The 17575-nt window shown below is 34.2% G+C and overlaps 1 protein-coding gene across 9 annotated transcripts in view; it reads left to right on the top strand.

Moving 5' to 3' along the window:
• The window catches only part of LOC118271140 (carbonic anhydrase-related protein 10), a 65811-nt gene extending 52386 nt beyond the window's left edge, over nucleotides 1-13425 (top strand). The window contains exons 5-13 of one of the 9 annotated variants that reach the window (XR_004783275.2): nucleotides 155-346; nucleotides 5770-5865; nucleotides 5949-6015; nucleotides 6296-6450; nucleotides 6896-7033; nucleotides 9508-9553; nucleotides 10080-10167; nucleotides 10902-11010; nucleotides 11664-13425. Coding sequence is in view for 5 of the 9 variants with exons in the window: in XM_035587081.2 (XP_035442974.2) it covers nucleotides 155-346; nucleotides 5770-5865; nucleotides 5949-6015; nucleotides 6296-6450; nucleotides 6896-7033; nucleotides 9508-9553; nucleotides 10899-11010; nucleotides 11664-11709 (852 nt within the window). In the remaining 4 variants the exon portion in view is untranslated. Of the gene's footprint in view, nucleotides 1-154; nucleotides 347-5769; nucleotides 5866-5948; nucleotides 6016-6295; nucleotides 6451-6895; nucleotides 7034-9507; nucleotides 9554-10079; nucleotides 10168-10898; nucleotides 11016-11663 lie in introns of all 9 variants that reach the window. The other 8 variants (XR_004783274.2, XR_004783273.2, XR_004783272.2 and 5 more) reach the window with 8 other exon arrangements.
• Nucleotides 13426-17575: the final 4150 nt, after the last annotated feature.

The following is a 17575-nucleotide window of genomic DNA, read 5'->3' as shown; positions in this document are numbered from 1 at the left end:
CTGACCAGTAAGTGGTTCCGGAGATTAACTCGTTCAAAGCATAGAGTTACTAATGAAACGAATCCTGTGACAAATTAATGCAGTAGCATACGGTACGTCATTAGACACCATTTTAGAAATAATACTAAAGATTATATTTTTTCTTCTTCACCAGGTCAGCGGAGTTCTTCAAAACACAGGACAATCCCTGGTCTTCCGAGTGGAGAAGGACTCGAAGCATCAGGTGAACATCAGCGGAGGACCTCTCTCCTACCGCTACCAGTTCGAGGAGATCTACTTCCATTATGGAATGGAAGACAACCGAGGTTCTGAACACCAGATTGACCACCACACCTTTCCTGGCGAGGTAAGTAGGATTTGTGAACACTAATTTTACGATGAACGGTTTTGTTTTTGATGATATATTTGAAATCTCTTTATAATAGAAGTGTTCATCAGCAGTCCAATAGAAACAGTCCATTGTTGGACTATCGGCCTTCTCTATGGGTAGGAGTAATGGGGTTTACCTAAACCTCAACCATTGGTTTTATCTAAGAATAAATTTCTTTTAAATGTGCAGTCCTTCTTTTTACTTTGTTCCACACTAGGATTTTTTCCTGTTGGGGATGGTCATTCGAGAACCTGAGTAGCCCTACAGGTGCCTCCTGACCACCGGGGAGATTTTAGTGGGGTAAAAATCTACACTCCCATCTTTTTTCCCCAAAATTTTTTTAAATAAAAAATAAATAGTATGCGTTATCAATTATTGAATTTACATAATTATCAACTGCTTATCAATTAACCAAACTAACATTTCAGCAAAATAGTAAATAAATACTTTAACAAACCTCAACATAATGATGTTTAATAATGATTAAACATGTTCTCGGAAATCGTGTAATTATTATTAAATTCAACCTCATCGAAGGAATTATTTCGGTATATCCCTCTCGATATAAATTCATAACAATGTTCAGAATATAGCATCCATAACAACTAAACCAGATACTCGGTTATACTGCGACACATCTAGCTACACATATCCAATATAAACTGACCTTTAAACGTGCTGAAATATCGAACAAAGCGAGACCATGATAAACTGGTTATTAATAGCTTCATAGCCTTGTATATCGGAAAATATTACAAACATACCTTCGTATATAGTGTTTCAGATCAAGTTGTACAAAACCAGTATATCCCGGTCTAGCTTTATAAGACCTTTCCATATATTCAAAGACCAGTTTATACTGGATTGTATAGCTTTATGTGACAATTTCTACCTATAAATATAGTAATGTCAATGGAAACTAAACCATGTTCTATATTACAGCTTTGTTGCAGGTTTTTAATCCATTTCTATTTATATTCCTTTGTGTTGCAAATGCTTGAATTGACTTGCTATTTGCATGTTAGTAAAGTAATAAGAATTGTAAGTAACAGTTAATGTACGTAATGCGTTAGGTGTAGTAAGTCCTACTTTAACTATAAATGTGAAAGTTTACGACGAAGTACATATGTTTGTTAGTCTTTCACGAAAATGATAATGGACAGATTTGGCTATTTGGTACAGAAACAGATATACTTATTCAGGGGGTAAACGGAACACTCTTATTTTCAAACAATTAAGAATTTAATTATATGTTTATTTTATGTTATAAGTTGTACTTAAGGATGATATTGCATAATTGACACAAAAGGTCAAGGACCACTTCTATATCATTCTTGTTGGGTTAGGGGCATACTATTGCTATTACTTTTTTAAGTTGTCTTTGCCACACACTGATACACTAATCTTTCACTTATAAAAATACTAACTTAAAGGTTTTTGAAGGCAGTTATTTCCCTCTGTCATCTCCTTTGATATAGTTTAATTTCAGCTGTAACCGTGATATTTATCAGACAAAAGTGTAGTGTACTTTGCGGACCATATTTCCCCTAACAAATATATGCAAAAATCAAGAAAATTGGCGACATATAAACAACTTATACAGCTAAAAACTACCAAGCTTACTTTCCCATTTATAATACTAGTCGAGACTAAATTCAGTTGGTAGTAAATTCACTATTACGAGGACTCCCCTTTATCAATAGTCAGGTAGTCTAACTATGCAACCGCCTGACCGCAAACTGCGAACTATGCACTCGCATTCCGAACGCTTGCTAACTTCTGAGCCGTCTTCGATTTCAAATTAATTCTGCTTTTATTAAGCAGTTAAGGGTTAAATTATTTATGGGATAGCTTCAGGGGTTTTGAAAAGTGGGGCTTATGGATAGGGGTAGATGGTTGTATGTAAATATATGTTGGAAGTTTGAAGTTTACTGAATATTCGTTATATTTATGTACATGTGACCGCCTCGTTGGTCGAGTGATTGCAAGTGTGACTGCCCGGACGAGGGGTCTCGGGTTCGATTGCGGGGTCGGGCTAAGAATTACTGGGTTTTTTTACTGGGGTTTTTTTCGGTATTTCGAAAATTTCTCAGTAGTAGTACAGAGTCTGAATCTGTGCCCAGTATAAAGCAATTACATGGGACTTACAACACAAATGGTGAAAATTTCCTCCTCTACGCCCCTTCGGGGACAAAAGGCGTGACCTTTTCTAGTCTGTTTGTTAAGTACGGGTTTTAGCATTATAACTAATTAATTATTTAGGTACAGACACTCCAATTTCTATTTTTTTTTTTTTATTAAATTTTCGACTTTAGCACATGAAAACAGTTGTTAGCTAGTTAATAATGTCTAGTTTAAGTTGATTTTTAATAAATAAATGTATTTGTAAGAGGTATCTACAAAGATTCTGTCTTAGATTTTCTACAGTTTATCAACAACATTTAATTATTTTCTACCTATACAAAAATAACGCAACATAACAGCACAAATGAACTCATTAAAATACTTAGTACTGTGTATCACGATAGTAATATCAGGATTTTATCAAATGTAGGACTCTAATTTATTTTAAGTACCGTTACTAAAAATATCGACATAGAAAAACTAAAACACGTATCTATAATCTGCTTAATGTCTAGGAATAACGAAAGTAATATATTTAATGATTTCATAAATAAAATAAATAAACAAAAATAGATTTCCTATAATTTATTTATAAAATAACTGCCCCGTTGGTCGAGTGGATGCAAGTGCGACTGCCGAACAATGTGTCTCGGGTTCGAATCCCGGGTCGGGCAAAGTATAACTGAGTTTTTTTCGATATTCCGAAAATTTCTCAGTAGTATCACGGAGTCTGGAATTGTGCCCAGTATATGACAATAGGCTCACCCCCTATTACATGGGACTTATAACACAAATGGTGAAAAGTAGGTATACATTGTATAGCGGCATTACATGCCGTAATGTGCATCTCTGTTTACCCCTTCGGGGATAAAAGACGACTACTTCAGGGGTAAACTTAAAAAATTACATATTACATATCGTCACGCCTTTAATCCCCGAAGGGGTAGGCAGAACAAAAAAAAAATAAAAAAGCAACGTCACGCCATTAAATAGAACTAAAAATATAGATAGCCTCGTTCACTCATTCACAAAATACCAGAGTAGAGATAATGTATAAATTCACAAGTCAACACTAGAACGCCACTGTTATCGAACACTCATTATTAGCTCGAGGGGTCCCAACGACCGAAGTTCGCTCTTTAACTTCGAATACGATCGTTTTAAAGCTATTATGTCGAAATATTTGACATTATTTATGTGTATCATTTTAGGGTTTTTAAATTATCGCTTTTAGCGCAAATATTTTCTTTCTGCTTGATTTAATTCTGTCTCTACATTATATAATACGACTAACTTTTTTCGCGTGGTTGCACGTGCTCTGCTCGGCTCCTATTAATCGTAGCGTGATATTATATAGACTTATAACCATTCTCGATAAGTGCACTATCTCACACAAAAATAATTACTCAAATCGAACCAGTTCCCCAGATTAGTGCGTTAAAACAAACTCTTCAGCTCTTTACTTATATATTAGTATATACTTACAGATACAGATGTAAATACGTTTTCTTTTTCAAGGGGAAAAGTCCACTTTTTTTAGTATCATGACTTTCCACAGTGAACTAAGAATATAAACTAGTTCTTCATGAGACAAATAACTAACTAATAAAAATACTTCATCAAACCAGATAAACTAGAAAACCTCTCCCTATTTCCAAAAAAAAAACCGAAAAAGTACAACATGGAAAGAAAAGTAAGTAAAATGGAATAGGATTCCATACCATTTTGACAATTGCTCGAGTTTGTAAGAGACATACCTACTCATGTAATTACATTTTATAACTCGCGGAAGTCAATAATTAGGGTATTACAACAAACTTTAAGGGGTCAAAGTTCGGTCTTTATGACCCCAAGGGGCTAATAATGAGGGCTCGATAACACTGGCATTGGAAGTGTTAATTTGTAAACTGCCATCGTTATTTAGTACTATCAAAGTAATGTATAGGGTTTAGGGTTGAATAACCTAATAAAGAGTATAGAATGGCACCCATTCGCTAATCAGTTGTTATCACAGTGAACATAATAAAATTAGTACATTTATAAAAAAATGCAGTTTATTTTCGATGAAGACGTCATTATCGTTTATTTTTCCATAAAAATAAACCATTATAAGCCGGTAAACGATGAGATGGAGCTCCTTATGGTAACCAATCGCCCGCCGCCCATGGTGACTCGGAGTACCAGAGGCGTTACAAGTGCTTTTTCAGTCGTTTGGGTGTTAGGAATTTAAGGGTTGTTCGGAGATTGGGAAGATTAGGGGTAATTGGGCTTCCGGTAATCTCACACATTCCACGAAACACAACGCATGTATAGTTTCACTTCGGTTTTCTGTGAAGCCGTGGTATCACTCCGGTCGAGCCGACCTATTGGTGAAGCATGCACACTCGTCATATGTTTCAATTCTTCACGGAGCATCTTCAGGAGCATTGTCTCTGTTTATGTCAATTGTTTCCACAAGCGAATAAAAACTAAAGATTGATTGTATTGTTAGTGTAAATTATAACAATAAATTGCAACACTCTTCCCTCAATTTTAATAACCAGAAACACTAATTGAATACTCGATACAGAGTTATTAATTTAAACTATTTAATCAATGGAAATGTTTGAAGCTAGTGACGAAAATTTTAGCTACCATTGATTATTTGAAACTGCGGTTGAGGTTTTGTGGTCCAATCTTAATGACTTTTTGATTTAGCCATTATGACTGTTTTAACTTTATTTGTGGTCCAGTATTTTGTTAATGGGTCTCGTTATTTGGTATTGTGCATTATTACCTCATTAAAATCAATGATAATTGAGGCTTAGCAACGTTTAATGTGATGAGAATTGAGGGAATTTTCGGACTATGCGATACAAAATGAATTCTTTTTGTATAATGAGGATTGAAATTTACATAAGTAGATCTGTATCGTCACGCTTTTTATTCCCGAAGGAGTAGGCAGAGGTGCACATTACAGCATGTAATGCCACTGTGCACCCACTTTTCACACACCCAAACCCAGTAATACCTCGCCCGTCTCGGGAATTGAACCCGAGACCCCTTGCCCGGCAGGCCACCAACGAGGCAGATTTATATAAGCAGATATTTTTTATTTCATTTTTCGATGTCTAAACTGATATAATTGTGCAAATGATTGCTCATATTATTCGGTAAGGAAATATTAAAAACCTTCCTTTAAAAAAGCCAATCATATTTTTATAAGACTTTACTCTTTATGATATGAATTATAAGACATAAATTACAGTACCTTTATTTAATATTATTGTCCACAGATCCAACTGTACGGTTTCAATAAAGAACTGTACCACAACATGTCGGAAGCACAGCACAAATCTCAAGGAATCGTCGGCATCTCTCTAATGGTACAGGTTAGTACCACCTACATATAATAAAGGATAGGTAGAAAATAAGAAAATAATATTATTTTTAATGTATTTTTTTTCTGTGTCAGGTTGGCGAACCTATCAACACTGACTTTAGATTGATAACCAGTGCGTTCAACAAAGTTACTTATCGAGGTGAGTACAATTAAAAAAACTTAATAGGTATTACAAAAAAAATTAATTACGGTACCGTACCTACCTATTTATTGCCAAAAACAGCTGAACGTTAACGTTGGTTAATTTCAAATAAGAGTACTTTTACATTTATTCCAATAAATTTTCAGTATTTTTAAAATAAGTGAATTATGTGTAAATGTAAAGTGGGCAGTAAGACAATAAGTTCATTCGGTTCAATACTCATCTCTTTTACGATATCTGACAATGAATATCTCTCTAGCATTCGATTTTCTTCCAGGTGCCTCATTCCCTATAAAACACCTACCACTAAGTTCCCTGCTACCGAACACACAGCAGTACTTGACTTACGAAGGCTCTACGACACACCCTGGATGCTGGGAGACAGCCGTCTGGATCATCTTCAACAAACCTATTTATATTTCTAAACAAGAGGTAAGTGGTTTCTACTTAAATAAACAGTAAATAGTAAGGCACTAATAATCTGAGCTCTTATTTTAGTAGAGTTCTTAATAAATAGAAATAATTTCTTAAATGACAGTAAGCAGTAGTGGCAATCGCATACATTGATTTTTCTACTCATTTAACTAGTAGTGTATATTTTATAACCACTATCGTGAGAAATACTAAATTACCTAAAAATGAGATTTTTATAGCCTGAGTAAAAAATGAGTTTTTTTAATTAATTTAATGGAGACTGTTTCTTTTGGCTAATGTAGCATTCGCATTCTAATTATCATTTTGAAACAAAACTTATACATGGATTCTCTCCACCAAACTTATGAACAATCCGAGAGGGAAAAGATTGGTTCCTTTCAAACTGTCAGTATCAACACAGCAATAAAAAATAAGAAAATGTACAACCTATGCCATTTTCCAGATGTATGCCCTCCGTCAGCTGATGCAAGGATCCCAGTTGACTCCTAAAGCACCGCTGGGCAACAACGCGCGTCCAGTGCAGCCATTACACCATCGCACCGTCAGGACCAACATCAACTTCAACAAACAAGGATTGCAGGTGAGAGAAAGAGACACAACATAAAATATATTAAATTAACAAAAAAATCACGGTTTACTCAAGTAAACTAATAGAGAAAAGCTCTACTAGTTTCGAGCATTTGTGCTCTAAAATGTGTTTTAGCATCGATGTGAATGTGATTAAGCGAATACAATTATATTTTACTAAAGATTACAGTGATAGTATAAACAATATGACGTGTTGTATGTTACTATTTGTACTAAAGAATTCAAACTCGTACAAAATAGTAGTATATAATAATTCCGAGTGGTTTTGAAACTGAAAACAAAGCCTGTTCTGTTAAAATGTGTAAATGTTTTTGTCCTAACCTGTACTTTAAGTTTAATGTTTACGAACCTTTGTTCATAATCGAATTCTGAAAACAATAACATGTTACAATGCAGTACCTACGAGAATAAACTGAATACCGGACACTAGAACTAGTGGTAATACATTTATACAATAAAAAGCAGGTTATCACAAAGTGAACAAATAACTGTGTACACAGAGTTTGAACTTGTGCGTTTGTAATACTGAGCTTATGGCACTGAGTATAAATGAGACCAGGCTCGATGCTCCACTTTTATGGAAAATATCGAGATATTCATTATGACATAGCTATACGCAAGGCTAGAATATATTGCCGTCGGGAGCTGCGTACTACCTAGCGAGTTTACCGGGGCTCCGCCTCGAAAAGCAGGAGAAGGAACGAGGTGGTTTTTAGTCACTAAGAGTCTTAGTTCTTGTCTTCTCGTCCAAAGCGGGAGAAGTCATTACAGTATAATATCGTACCCTGAGTAAAATTAAAGGCTCCACTAGCCTATAATTATTTTAAAAATGAAAAAACGGAATTGATCTAAAAATATTAATACTTTGTGTGAGTCGAACGTACAAAATAAGACTCAAAATCAATTGACTCGCACATGAATATGGTTCCCAAGTGTGGCTTGAAACTACTTGAATATATCTCATTGAATGGTTAAATGAGTAAACCATTAATCTAAATTAATTATTAAATATCAAAATAAAGAGGTGTCTAAGAATCGCAGTAATTGTCTCTGTCTACTCCCATGGGAGACAGGCGTGAGGTTATGTATCTATCTCTCAAGATAGATGTAACACAAAATGTTTACTTTTGGAATCAATCAAAAAGGTGGTCTTTTTGAAACTATGATTGTAATATTAATACTCAAAGGTAGTACAGTTGGTAGATAAGACTTCGTGGCTCAGTGAGTTATGTCCCAGTGTTTAGTGATGCGAATACCGGGATTCGTAGTTGGATGCCTGTGATTATTTTTGGTACTGTTTAGCTTTGGTTAGGTAGCATTTTGGGGACTATAGTATTGCTCTTGAATAAATGTACTTATGTTAAAAATAGTGTGATTATAGTATAAGGTATTTCAACATTAAGTCTGTAAAAGTGTCATTACCCGACCCTAAACCTTACTCATAATTATGATGCTTAGAAACTATTGTTTGGCAACTAAACTGACAAAAATACATATATACATAACTGCACGCCTGTCTCCCATGCAGAGTTAATGGACCGCCAATTGCTACGAATCTTACACACCTCTTTCGCTACATCAACAGTCATCAGTCTTTTCATGCATGCTCGTCGGTTAAGAGTACTTTTAATTTGGCCCTTCTTTAATATATCGCCAATCTGGTCTCTATATGTCCGTCTAGGGCGCCCTCTACCAACGGGCCCATTGATATTCGCCTTGTATATTTCTTTCGTATTGCTTTCATCCATTCTTTCTACTGCGTACCAAATAATTTGACCAACTATACCTATTCTTACTATGGTACTTACCGAGCGCAATTCAAGACACCTCATGAAATACAGACTGCAATAATAACACAATACATTTACAGAGGAAAACACGATTTATCTTATATTTCGCTACCAGTAGCTACATGCAGACTAAAACTGCACCAAATTGCATGGCCCGTAATAAATCTTAAACAAATCCCGGTCTAAGAGTACTTGTCCTACTGCAGAGTAAAACAATTTACGATTGGACACGACGCGTTTAATCAACTTGCTAGTTACAGAACCGATTGCTGGAAAATACATATTATTATATGAATTAAGGCTTTTTTTTTTTGTTGTCACAACAACAACATGTTTTGTATGGTGGCTGGGCAACCGGCTTCCGCACAACATGGTAACGAGTTCAATTCCCACACGGAGCAATTCTGTGGGAACAACTCTTTGTGTGATCCGCAAATTGTTGTTTCAGGTTTTGGTGTGATGTGTGTGTGAATTTATATTTTTGTAAACGCAGTCATGATACAGGAGAAAATCGTAGAGCGGGGCAACGTTTATTTAGAAAAGAAAGAGAAATAAATTCAATTTTGTTAGTAAAATAGTTTTAAGGCGAAAGTCAAGAAATAATTATCGGGGTTGGTACGCGAGTTGGGAGATGGGAATTTATTTATTTTGTAATTTATGTTTTCTTTTGTTACAGGGTTCAAGCAATTGTCCAGACATGTACCGAAATATGCATTATACAGGTAAATACTATTTCTTTTTTAGTCCAAAATAATTATTAATTGCACTATATATACCTTTTTATTCAAGCATCTTGGTTCTTTAGAATGGAGCATGTACAAACTAAAAATAAGAAAAGACCTGCACGATTTTTGTATGTAAAATATCGTGTTTCGTATTGACTTTTAATCTTACATTTATTTTTGAAAAGACTTGCATACTTGAACTACGCTAAGTAACTTTCTACATGTATTTAATCTAAGTTACTGTAAAAAATATTTGGAAGTATAAGTATTCATATTCTCAAAAGTATAAAGTATCTTTCACAAATGTAACTTTTTTTTAAATCATTTAGTCCCACATTTTACCCAAAAAGGCTTGCAAATGTATTTAACATGATGTAAATTAATTATCAATTTACTCGTTACCATCTCCCTCACAATACTTACCATTCTAAGTTAATACGAAACAACTATAGACTGAATGCAACTATCGCTTCAAACATTCTATCTCCACTATTCTTCTACCACATTTTTACTGAACTTTCAGCACGGTATCGCCACAAGCGTCGTTCCAAAAAAAGTGTTGCATGCAAAAGGCACGATAAAGATAGACCAAAGAAATGTCACAGAAATAGGTATAGTTTGATTATGTTTGTGAGAATTATGTAGTTAGTAATGCTTTTGGTAATTGTTTGCTTATGGTATAAGTCGGTAAAGGAGACGATGGGTCACCTGATGGTAAGCAATCGCCGCCGCCCATGGCTACTCCAAACACTCGAAACCCGAAACACCAGGGGCGTTACAAGTGCGTCGCGTCTACAGGCCCGCATCGTACGCATCGCATGCATCGTACGCATTCTGTATGACGGTTATGGTCATCATCGGTACACATCGCACGTAGGCATTGCGACGAGCGGTCCGTACGATGCGGATCAGTGGACGCAGTTGTAAGAGTTTCTATACAAGACAAACAAAAATCCGTTGCGTGCGATACATACGATGCGGGGCTGTGGACGCTTACTTTAAATACGCACAGTACAACACTCTATACTATTAATGAGAATTTACTCTCTTCTTGCCTTGTCTTGTATATTAAGTAGTTCTAGTTTTGTGCTTTGATTGTTTTTTTTTTTATTATTCAAGGGTTATTTTTGGAACAAATTACTAACTTTTCGGGATGAAGGATGATAAAGTAATTATTTATGATTAATTTTTTTTTTTTGTTTCATACTTGTTAGTATTAGTATTTCTCCGTCAAAAGATTATTAACCGTCCAAAAAGAACCCTGTGCATGTAAAAAATTGCTTACATTATTTTTTGTTTACAATTTTTATTTTATTTTATGTTTTTGTTATTTTAAACTTAGAAGGATCAGAGACGCTATTGTCTATTCCTAGTGAAACAATAGCCAATGTAACTACAATGACTACTACAACACCTGCAAGCTTAGTTAACGTAACCGAGAGCAATGACCTCAGGTAATGTATGAATACATTTTATACGAGTATATTTTGCGTCCAATGAAAAAACAAACTACGAATTTTATTTTTAAAATCGAAATGTAATTGTTACATTCCTTTGATGCCATCAATAAGATAAATGACTATTTTTATTTAAATGTCCGTCTTGTAGATTATTTGAAAATGTTAGACACGTATTTTTTTTTTTTCTAACTGAAACAAATACTTTCGCTGATACATCGATTTGAAATATCGCGTGACGTCACTTCTAGTATTAGGTAGATCGATTCTAGATAGAACATTTTCGTCCCACTACTTTCTTCACTTGATTCGTAAGTTATCTTATATGGCAAATAACAAACGTGTCTAATATTTTTTTATTACCTAGCTGACGGACTAAATACATTTTTAATTTTCATACCCCGCCATCTTTCCTCTTGTATTATTTTAAAGACATATATTAAAGACATATATGTATGTAATTCCTGAAGTTCAATATTAGTGTCTTTTTATATTATATATTAACTTATTAATTTATACAGATGAGTAACAGAGATAAATTGTTCCTTTGTTATTTCAAATCAATATCGCAAGAAAAACAATTCAAGACGGCTCACATTTCTTTTTTATTTCAATCTGATTGTAATATAATAATAATATTTTTCCCCCAGCAACCCAATGGCCGAAGGAGCACAGCTTGCGGTACAGAAGCGTTGACGACCTATCTTTGGCACACAATTGAACTATATATAACTTCTAATATACCTTTTATATACTATCGCCATTATAGTTATCAAAACATATTTTTCAAAAACATGTATGTAGCTGTCACACTAAATATCTTATGTAAAACATTTATTTTAAACAACGTTATAAATTATATACTAAATTAATTTATTATGTTATCGGCTTACTCACATAACTGTTTGACGAGGAAAGTCAGTAGCTGCGCGACAGTCGCTATGTCCAGTGTCGCAGACTGTTGCTCATGAATATGAGCCTCTAGCATGGCTTAAAACTAGTCGAGTTCCTCGTCAAACAGTTACGTGAGTAAGCCGATAACGTTATACATGTTTGATTTATTTTATTGAAATACAATTTCAGTTTACTGCATTTAATTTTAACACTCTATTCAATCTAGTTTCATCAAAGTAAAATTAATATTGATTGAACTATTTCTATTCGTTTGTATATAACTATATAATATTAACTATAACGCTTAATTTATATCAATTATAAATTATAACATACAAAAAATATGCTGTTGCTTTTGTATCACCAAGCTCTTGGTAATATTTGCTCATGTATATAAATAAGCACTGCATATAGAACGCACAATTGGTTTGTTTAAAAATGTATCGTTAACTTATGGCTCATATAAAATTCTGTGCAATTATTAATCTTGATGAGGCAAACTTGTAACGAGGTAGACTCCTCAGTTGCTTAAATGTTAGATTAAGTAAATTAACTATACCTATTCCTAGCGAAACTGTATCATTGCTACTTAGAAATGTATAAGGTAGCCTGTCTTAACTAAAAAATAGCGACTACGTATAAAAAAGCCTCAGAAAGAATATCTCAAGGTTGTATAGTCTCAATTTATCTATGAAAGTAGAGAAAAGTATTTATAATAGAAATGGTTACAAAATAAAAAGCAACAAAGATATAATTAGATCTAAAACTAATAATTATAAACCGTCAATTGTGTAGACAATATTTCCGCGATACTGTTAAAGTTAAGCAATATATACAAAATTTAACAAACGCTTCATACTACTTTATCTTGTACTATAAATATATAGAAATTATATGTAGAAATTATAACTGTATATAGGAATGTATATACGAAATGATTTCCAATTTATAATTAAAAAGAAGTATCATAAATTCGTCCACACTTTTAAGTGTATCTATCGCAATTATACGATTGTAAGGCTTATATTTGGTAGGTATATGCGATATTAAAAATATAATATAAAATTAACAACAATATCAAATTATAATATAATGTATAACAGTAGATACATGTTTGGTATAGTGCGGGTTATATATAAAAGTACAATACCGCAATAGTATATATAATTTTTATTAAAATACATTATATAAATGACTTTGGTTCGCTTTACATGTAACATAATATATTAAAAAAGGGCTTATGACTAGATTGGTATATAAATAAAAAAGGTAGACATAGAAATTGGGAATTATATAATCGTAATTTAAAAATGCTGTCTATATCAAAACTCCGGTAAATGTGAATGAAGTTAAAAGTAGGTAAAAAATTAAAAGAGTTTTTGTTAAATTTTGGTAAAATATATATTATAAATAGCTATACGATTATTGTAAGTAACTGTAATGTACCTATGGAATTAAATGTAGTAGTTAGATGCCTGTGTTGTCTTTATGAGTTCAATAATAAAATGTTTAACTAAATTATTTTGTTTTATTTTTTATACAAATTTTAAACGTGCCCAGAGTGTATTATGCATACCGCTTGAACTGCAGTAAACCTTTTTAACCTTTCGTATACTGGTATATAAGACAACAATTAAAATACATTTTGTCTCACGTGGATCTGCGTTCCAGCACACGAAAAGTTACAACAGTGACTAACGCGTGTCTTAGGCTAGATTCCTGCACATGATCAATAAGATCTGCAATTAATATGATATTCAGGACTTTAGAAATAATTTTGATGATATTATGTACCCACCAACGAATTTGATATAAATGTATCTATAAAATCGAGTGCAATTTTAAAACATGAGCTATACGTTATTAAAAATATGGTTAGTCTAAAACTACAAACCCTCTATTTTATTTCCTAGTATATCCCAGTATATGAATACTGTATTATGGTCCTACAAACCAAAATCAGCTACCCTATCAATCCACAACCAACACGGAACTCCTCAACAAAACCCCATAACAATTTATGAAGCCGTATACCATACACAAAACACACGTCTTCGCTGGTATCTAGCGGTAGATTACCCATGAAACATTCAGAGAGGAAGCACCACCGATACATATGTCCCTGCCACGGATGTGTCCGCTGTCTGCAACCCCCCAGACCTCCCAGCCCCCCATCTTCCGGAAAGGGCCCCTGCTACGCTGCTACGCCGCTACGTCGTAGCCGTAGCGCTACGGCGTAGCCTATGCATTGTATAATATTTAGTTAATGGTGGTGCATTATAATTTGTGGGTGGTACTTAATGTATTCTATATATAAGATAATTTTCAAGATATTTGATCCTCTTCTCACGAGTTATATTAGAGCTACGCAACATGCAGCGAGTGCATTGCTATACACAGAAACATAGACTGCATATTTTTACCCTGTAGCGAAATTGAGAAACTTAGTGGACCCAAAGATTGCCTTGCAACAAAATGGACATACAAGTCTATTTAATAAGAAACATTTAAATACGGTAACACAAATCATAACAATACCTCAATATTCCATTTAAAATCATCCTCTACCAGATTTCTTCCAACTAAATAAACTGCATCCACCCTCTATATAACCACGTTAACCTTAACTAACTTAGCGTTAACTTCAGTCAACAATAAACCGTCGGTTAAAAGTTAAACCAAGCCAATGCGAACAGATTTCTATTTTTAAACAACGTTACGCATTTTGAAAAGTTATTAATGTCGCTTGTGGCCTGAAGGCGGAAACTCGGCGGGCGGAAGTGGCCGGCAGCCATATTGTTTGCGGGTGAACTTCCGGCGAACCGTCGCCACTTGTCTTCAGTAAGTTGGTTGCATTACAGCACTTTAACATGTTTTTAAAGTTCTTTGATGTTCAGCGCGCGAATGTGTGATGTCAGCCTGCAGAACGGAAGTGCACTAACGACTTTTTCTGAAATTCAGTTATGTTGTGTCATGGTTATGAAAATGTGAAAGTGTATAAAATTCCTGTATTAGCTTTAGTATGATGGGAAATCATTGCTTTGGGAAAGCTTTAGCTTTTTTTAAATTTTTGGGTTCGATTGCCAGCTCAATGCTAGTAACATTTTTTTTTATTTTATTTTTCTCATTTAATTTCAAGTGTTCGATTCCCAGCTCAAGGCAAAAAGTTCTATTTTTTAATAAAGGTTGTAACTTTCGTGAGGCATACTAAATTAATTATTATCTTATCAGTTTTTCGAAATTTTCTTACACGGAGTCGTAATAAACATCATATCATCATAAACGGCATTGTACCTTATATAGCCGTTATGCCGTCCTCTGCCTACCCCTTCGGGGGTAAAAATCGTGACGTTTCATCATCTACCAAAAATTTCCCCCAAAATCAAAAATATTTCATTCATACATCACATTCCTTTCATATTTCAAAATTGACCTAAAAGCCTTCACTTTTAAACTATGACGTTAAAACTACATTAAAGACCTTAAAACAACAGGGATGAAGTTAAAAGCATAGTGGACTTCGAAACCCAATGTACTGGTACCGTCAGCAAAACAAGCGGTCATTTATAAATTATGGCTCTTGGCCCGCTAAAAAGCCGTCTCTGTAATTTCATTGTATCTTGGCGACATGGGCTAGAGTGGCCCGCGAGTGGTACGGTTCGCAAAAAAGTGAACTGATTAGGAAATTTTAATAATTTAGTTTAAAAAATATAGAAAAATAATTGTAAGCCTTTGTTAGCATATATGAAATTTTTATTACCTTCATTAATTGTATTAAAATCGTTTATATCCGACCTCTTTGCTTTTATTAAAAAGGTACTGGTTTCGTTATGTCAAATCAACAAAAGACGCCATTAAATTTTCTTTTTCTATATTTTTTTTCATGGAAATAAATGGCATCTTAAGTATTTTTTCTACAAAGTCAGCCAGTAAACTAATTATTTAATTGTGAATTAACCTCTTTTCTCCATATGCCTTAGCCTTATGAAATGATGTTGGCTAATTTTTTCGCATTTTAGCTCTACATTGATTCTATTATTCATGAATTATTAATTAATTAATAAATTAAAATTATAACTTAGCACTGTTACTTAATTATCAGAACCACATTAAGTAATACTTTACTTACCTCAAAATTACACAATAAATTTTTGTTGACGATTTTTTCCGGTAACGCTACATGGCGGTTTCCCATCGCGTCACAACTAAGTTACCGTTCATTGACGACGTAATGCACTGCGTACAACGTTTATTGCTCAAACAACTCACTTAGCTGGCTTCTAGAGGAGCCTGTTGTTGTTCTTTCTGCTGCAGCTTTCAATAAGTAATATCAATTTTTAAAAGCAATTATTGGTTGATTCGGAATAGCCTGGAGGTTTAAGACATTCGCTTCTCATGCACGAGGGTGCGGGTTATAAGTTTTAAAATGCCAATCCGTATTTCCTTATAAAAAAACGGCCTTTGATCAACCTTCTCCGTGTGAGTGGCCGCTTATAGGTTGTTAATGTGATTGGTTGAGTAGCATTCAGACTATGTTAGAAAACTCTAATCATCATCATCACTGTTGAGCGACGTACATCCGACCTCTCCATGCAAAAGTAAAAAAAATATAATAGTAATTCTGTTTTTATATGGAATAGAGGGCAAACTACCAGACGGGTCACCTGATGGTAAACGATCAGCGCCGCCCATGGACTCCCGTAACACCAGAGGATGACTAATCGACAAAAAAAAGCGTGTTAATTTACACTAAAATTTTTTAATGAACCTCAAACTTCCACATTACAGTTATACATTCAACCAGTAAAAAATCGAGATGAAAATCTTTCATACAAAATCACACCAACACAACATAAAATAACATCACACACACATACACACACATAAGTCTTAGAACACATTAAACTCGAAGCCACTAAGCCATCTTATAAACTAGTTGTATGTACATAAATAAAGTTACACTCACCTACCCTGAAACCGCTAATTAGGTGTTAAATCACTGAAAACGACTGAAAACTGTGGACCTTACTGTTTACTGTGATTTACACTTGTGAATACACGCTGGTCACGGTGAGGTTATGTTGTTGGTGGATTAGCGATTTTAAATATTGTATAGTTTTTTGAACATTGTCATTTTTGTATATCATATTTTACGCTAGCCACAGTAAACATGTATGACTTACTATTAAAGTTAATGATCACAAAGTTTAAAGTGAAAATATTTTTAACAAGTCTAGAATGAATGCACAACCTTCAATTGTATAACTGCGCCCAGTAGGGCTGACGCTTGATCTAGAGCTGCGGACTACCTTGCAGGTTTATCGAGGCTCCAGCTCGAAAAGCAGGAGTAGGAACGGGGTAGTTTTTAGTCAGTAAGAGTCTGACACGTTTCGTCTCGCCCAAGGCGCCTTAAAAAATATGTAATTGTAAAATATCAATATCAATAAAATTAATTAAATATAAAAATAAATCCTCATATCAACTTAAGTAAAAAAAAATCAAAATAAAAAATCGCTGGTACCTCTCAATAAAACCTAACCCTTAACAACACCGTCCCATCTACTAGCGGTCGCGGTCGACTCGCCCAAATGGAATTGAAACTGTGACAATCCAGTTTGCACTCCCCACTTTTTCTTTACACCATCTACGATTTGATTGAGTTCGTCTC

Source organism: Spodoptera frugiperda, chromosome 9 (assembly GCF_023101765.2).
Source record: "Spodoptera frugiperda isolate SF20-4 chromosome 9, AGI-APGP_CSIRO_Sfru_2.0, whole genome shotgun sequence".
Lineage (NCBI taxonomy): Eukaryota > Metazoa > Arthropoda > Insecta > Lepidoptera > Noctuidae > Spodoptera > Spodoptera frugiperda.
Note: the sequence above shows the minus strand (reverse complement) of the source record. Positions and strands in the feature narration are given on the sequence as shown.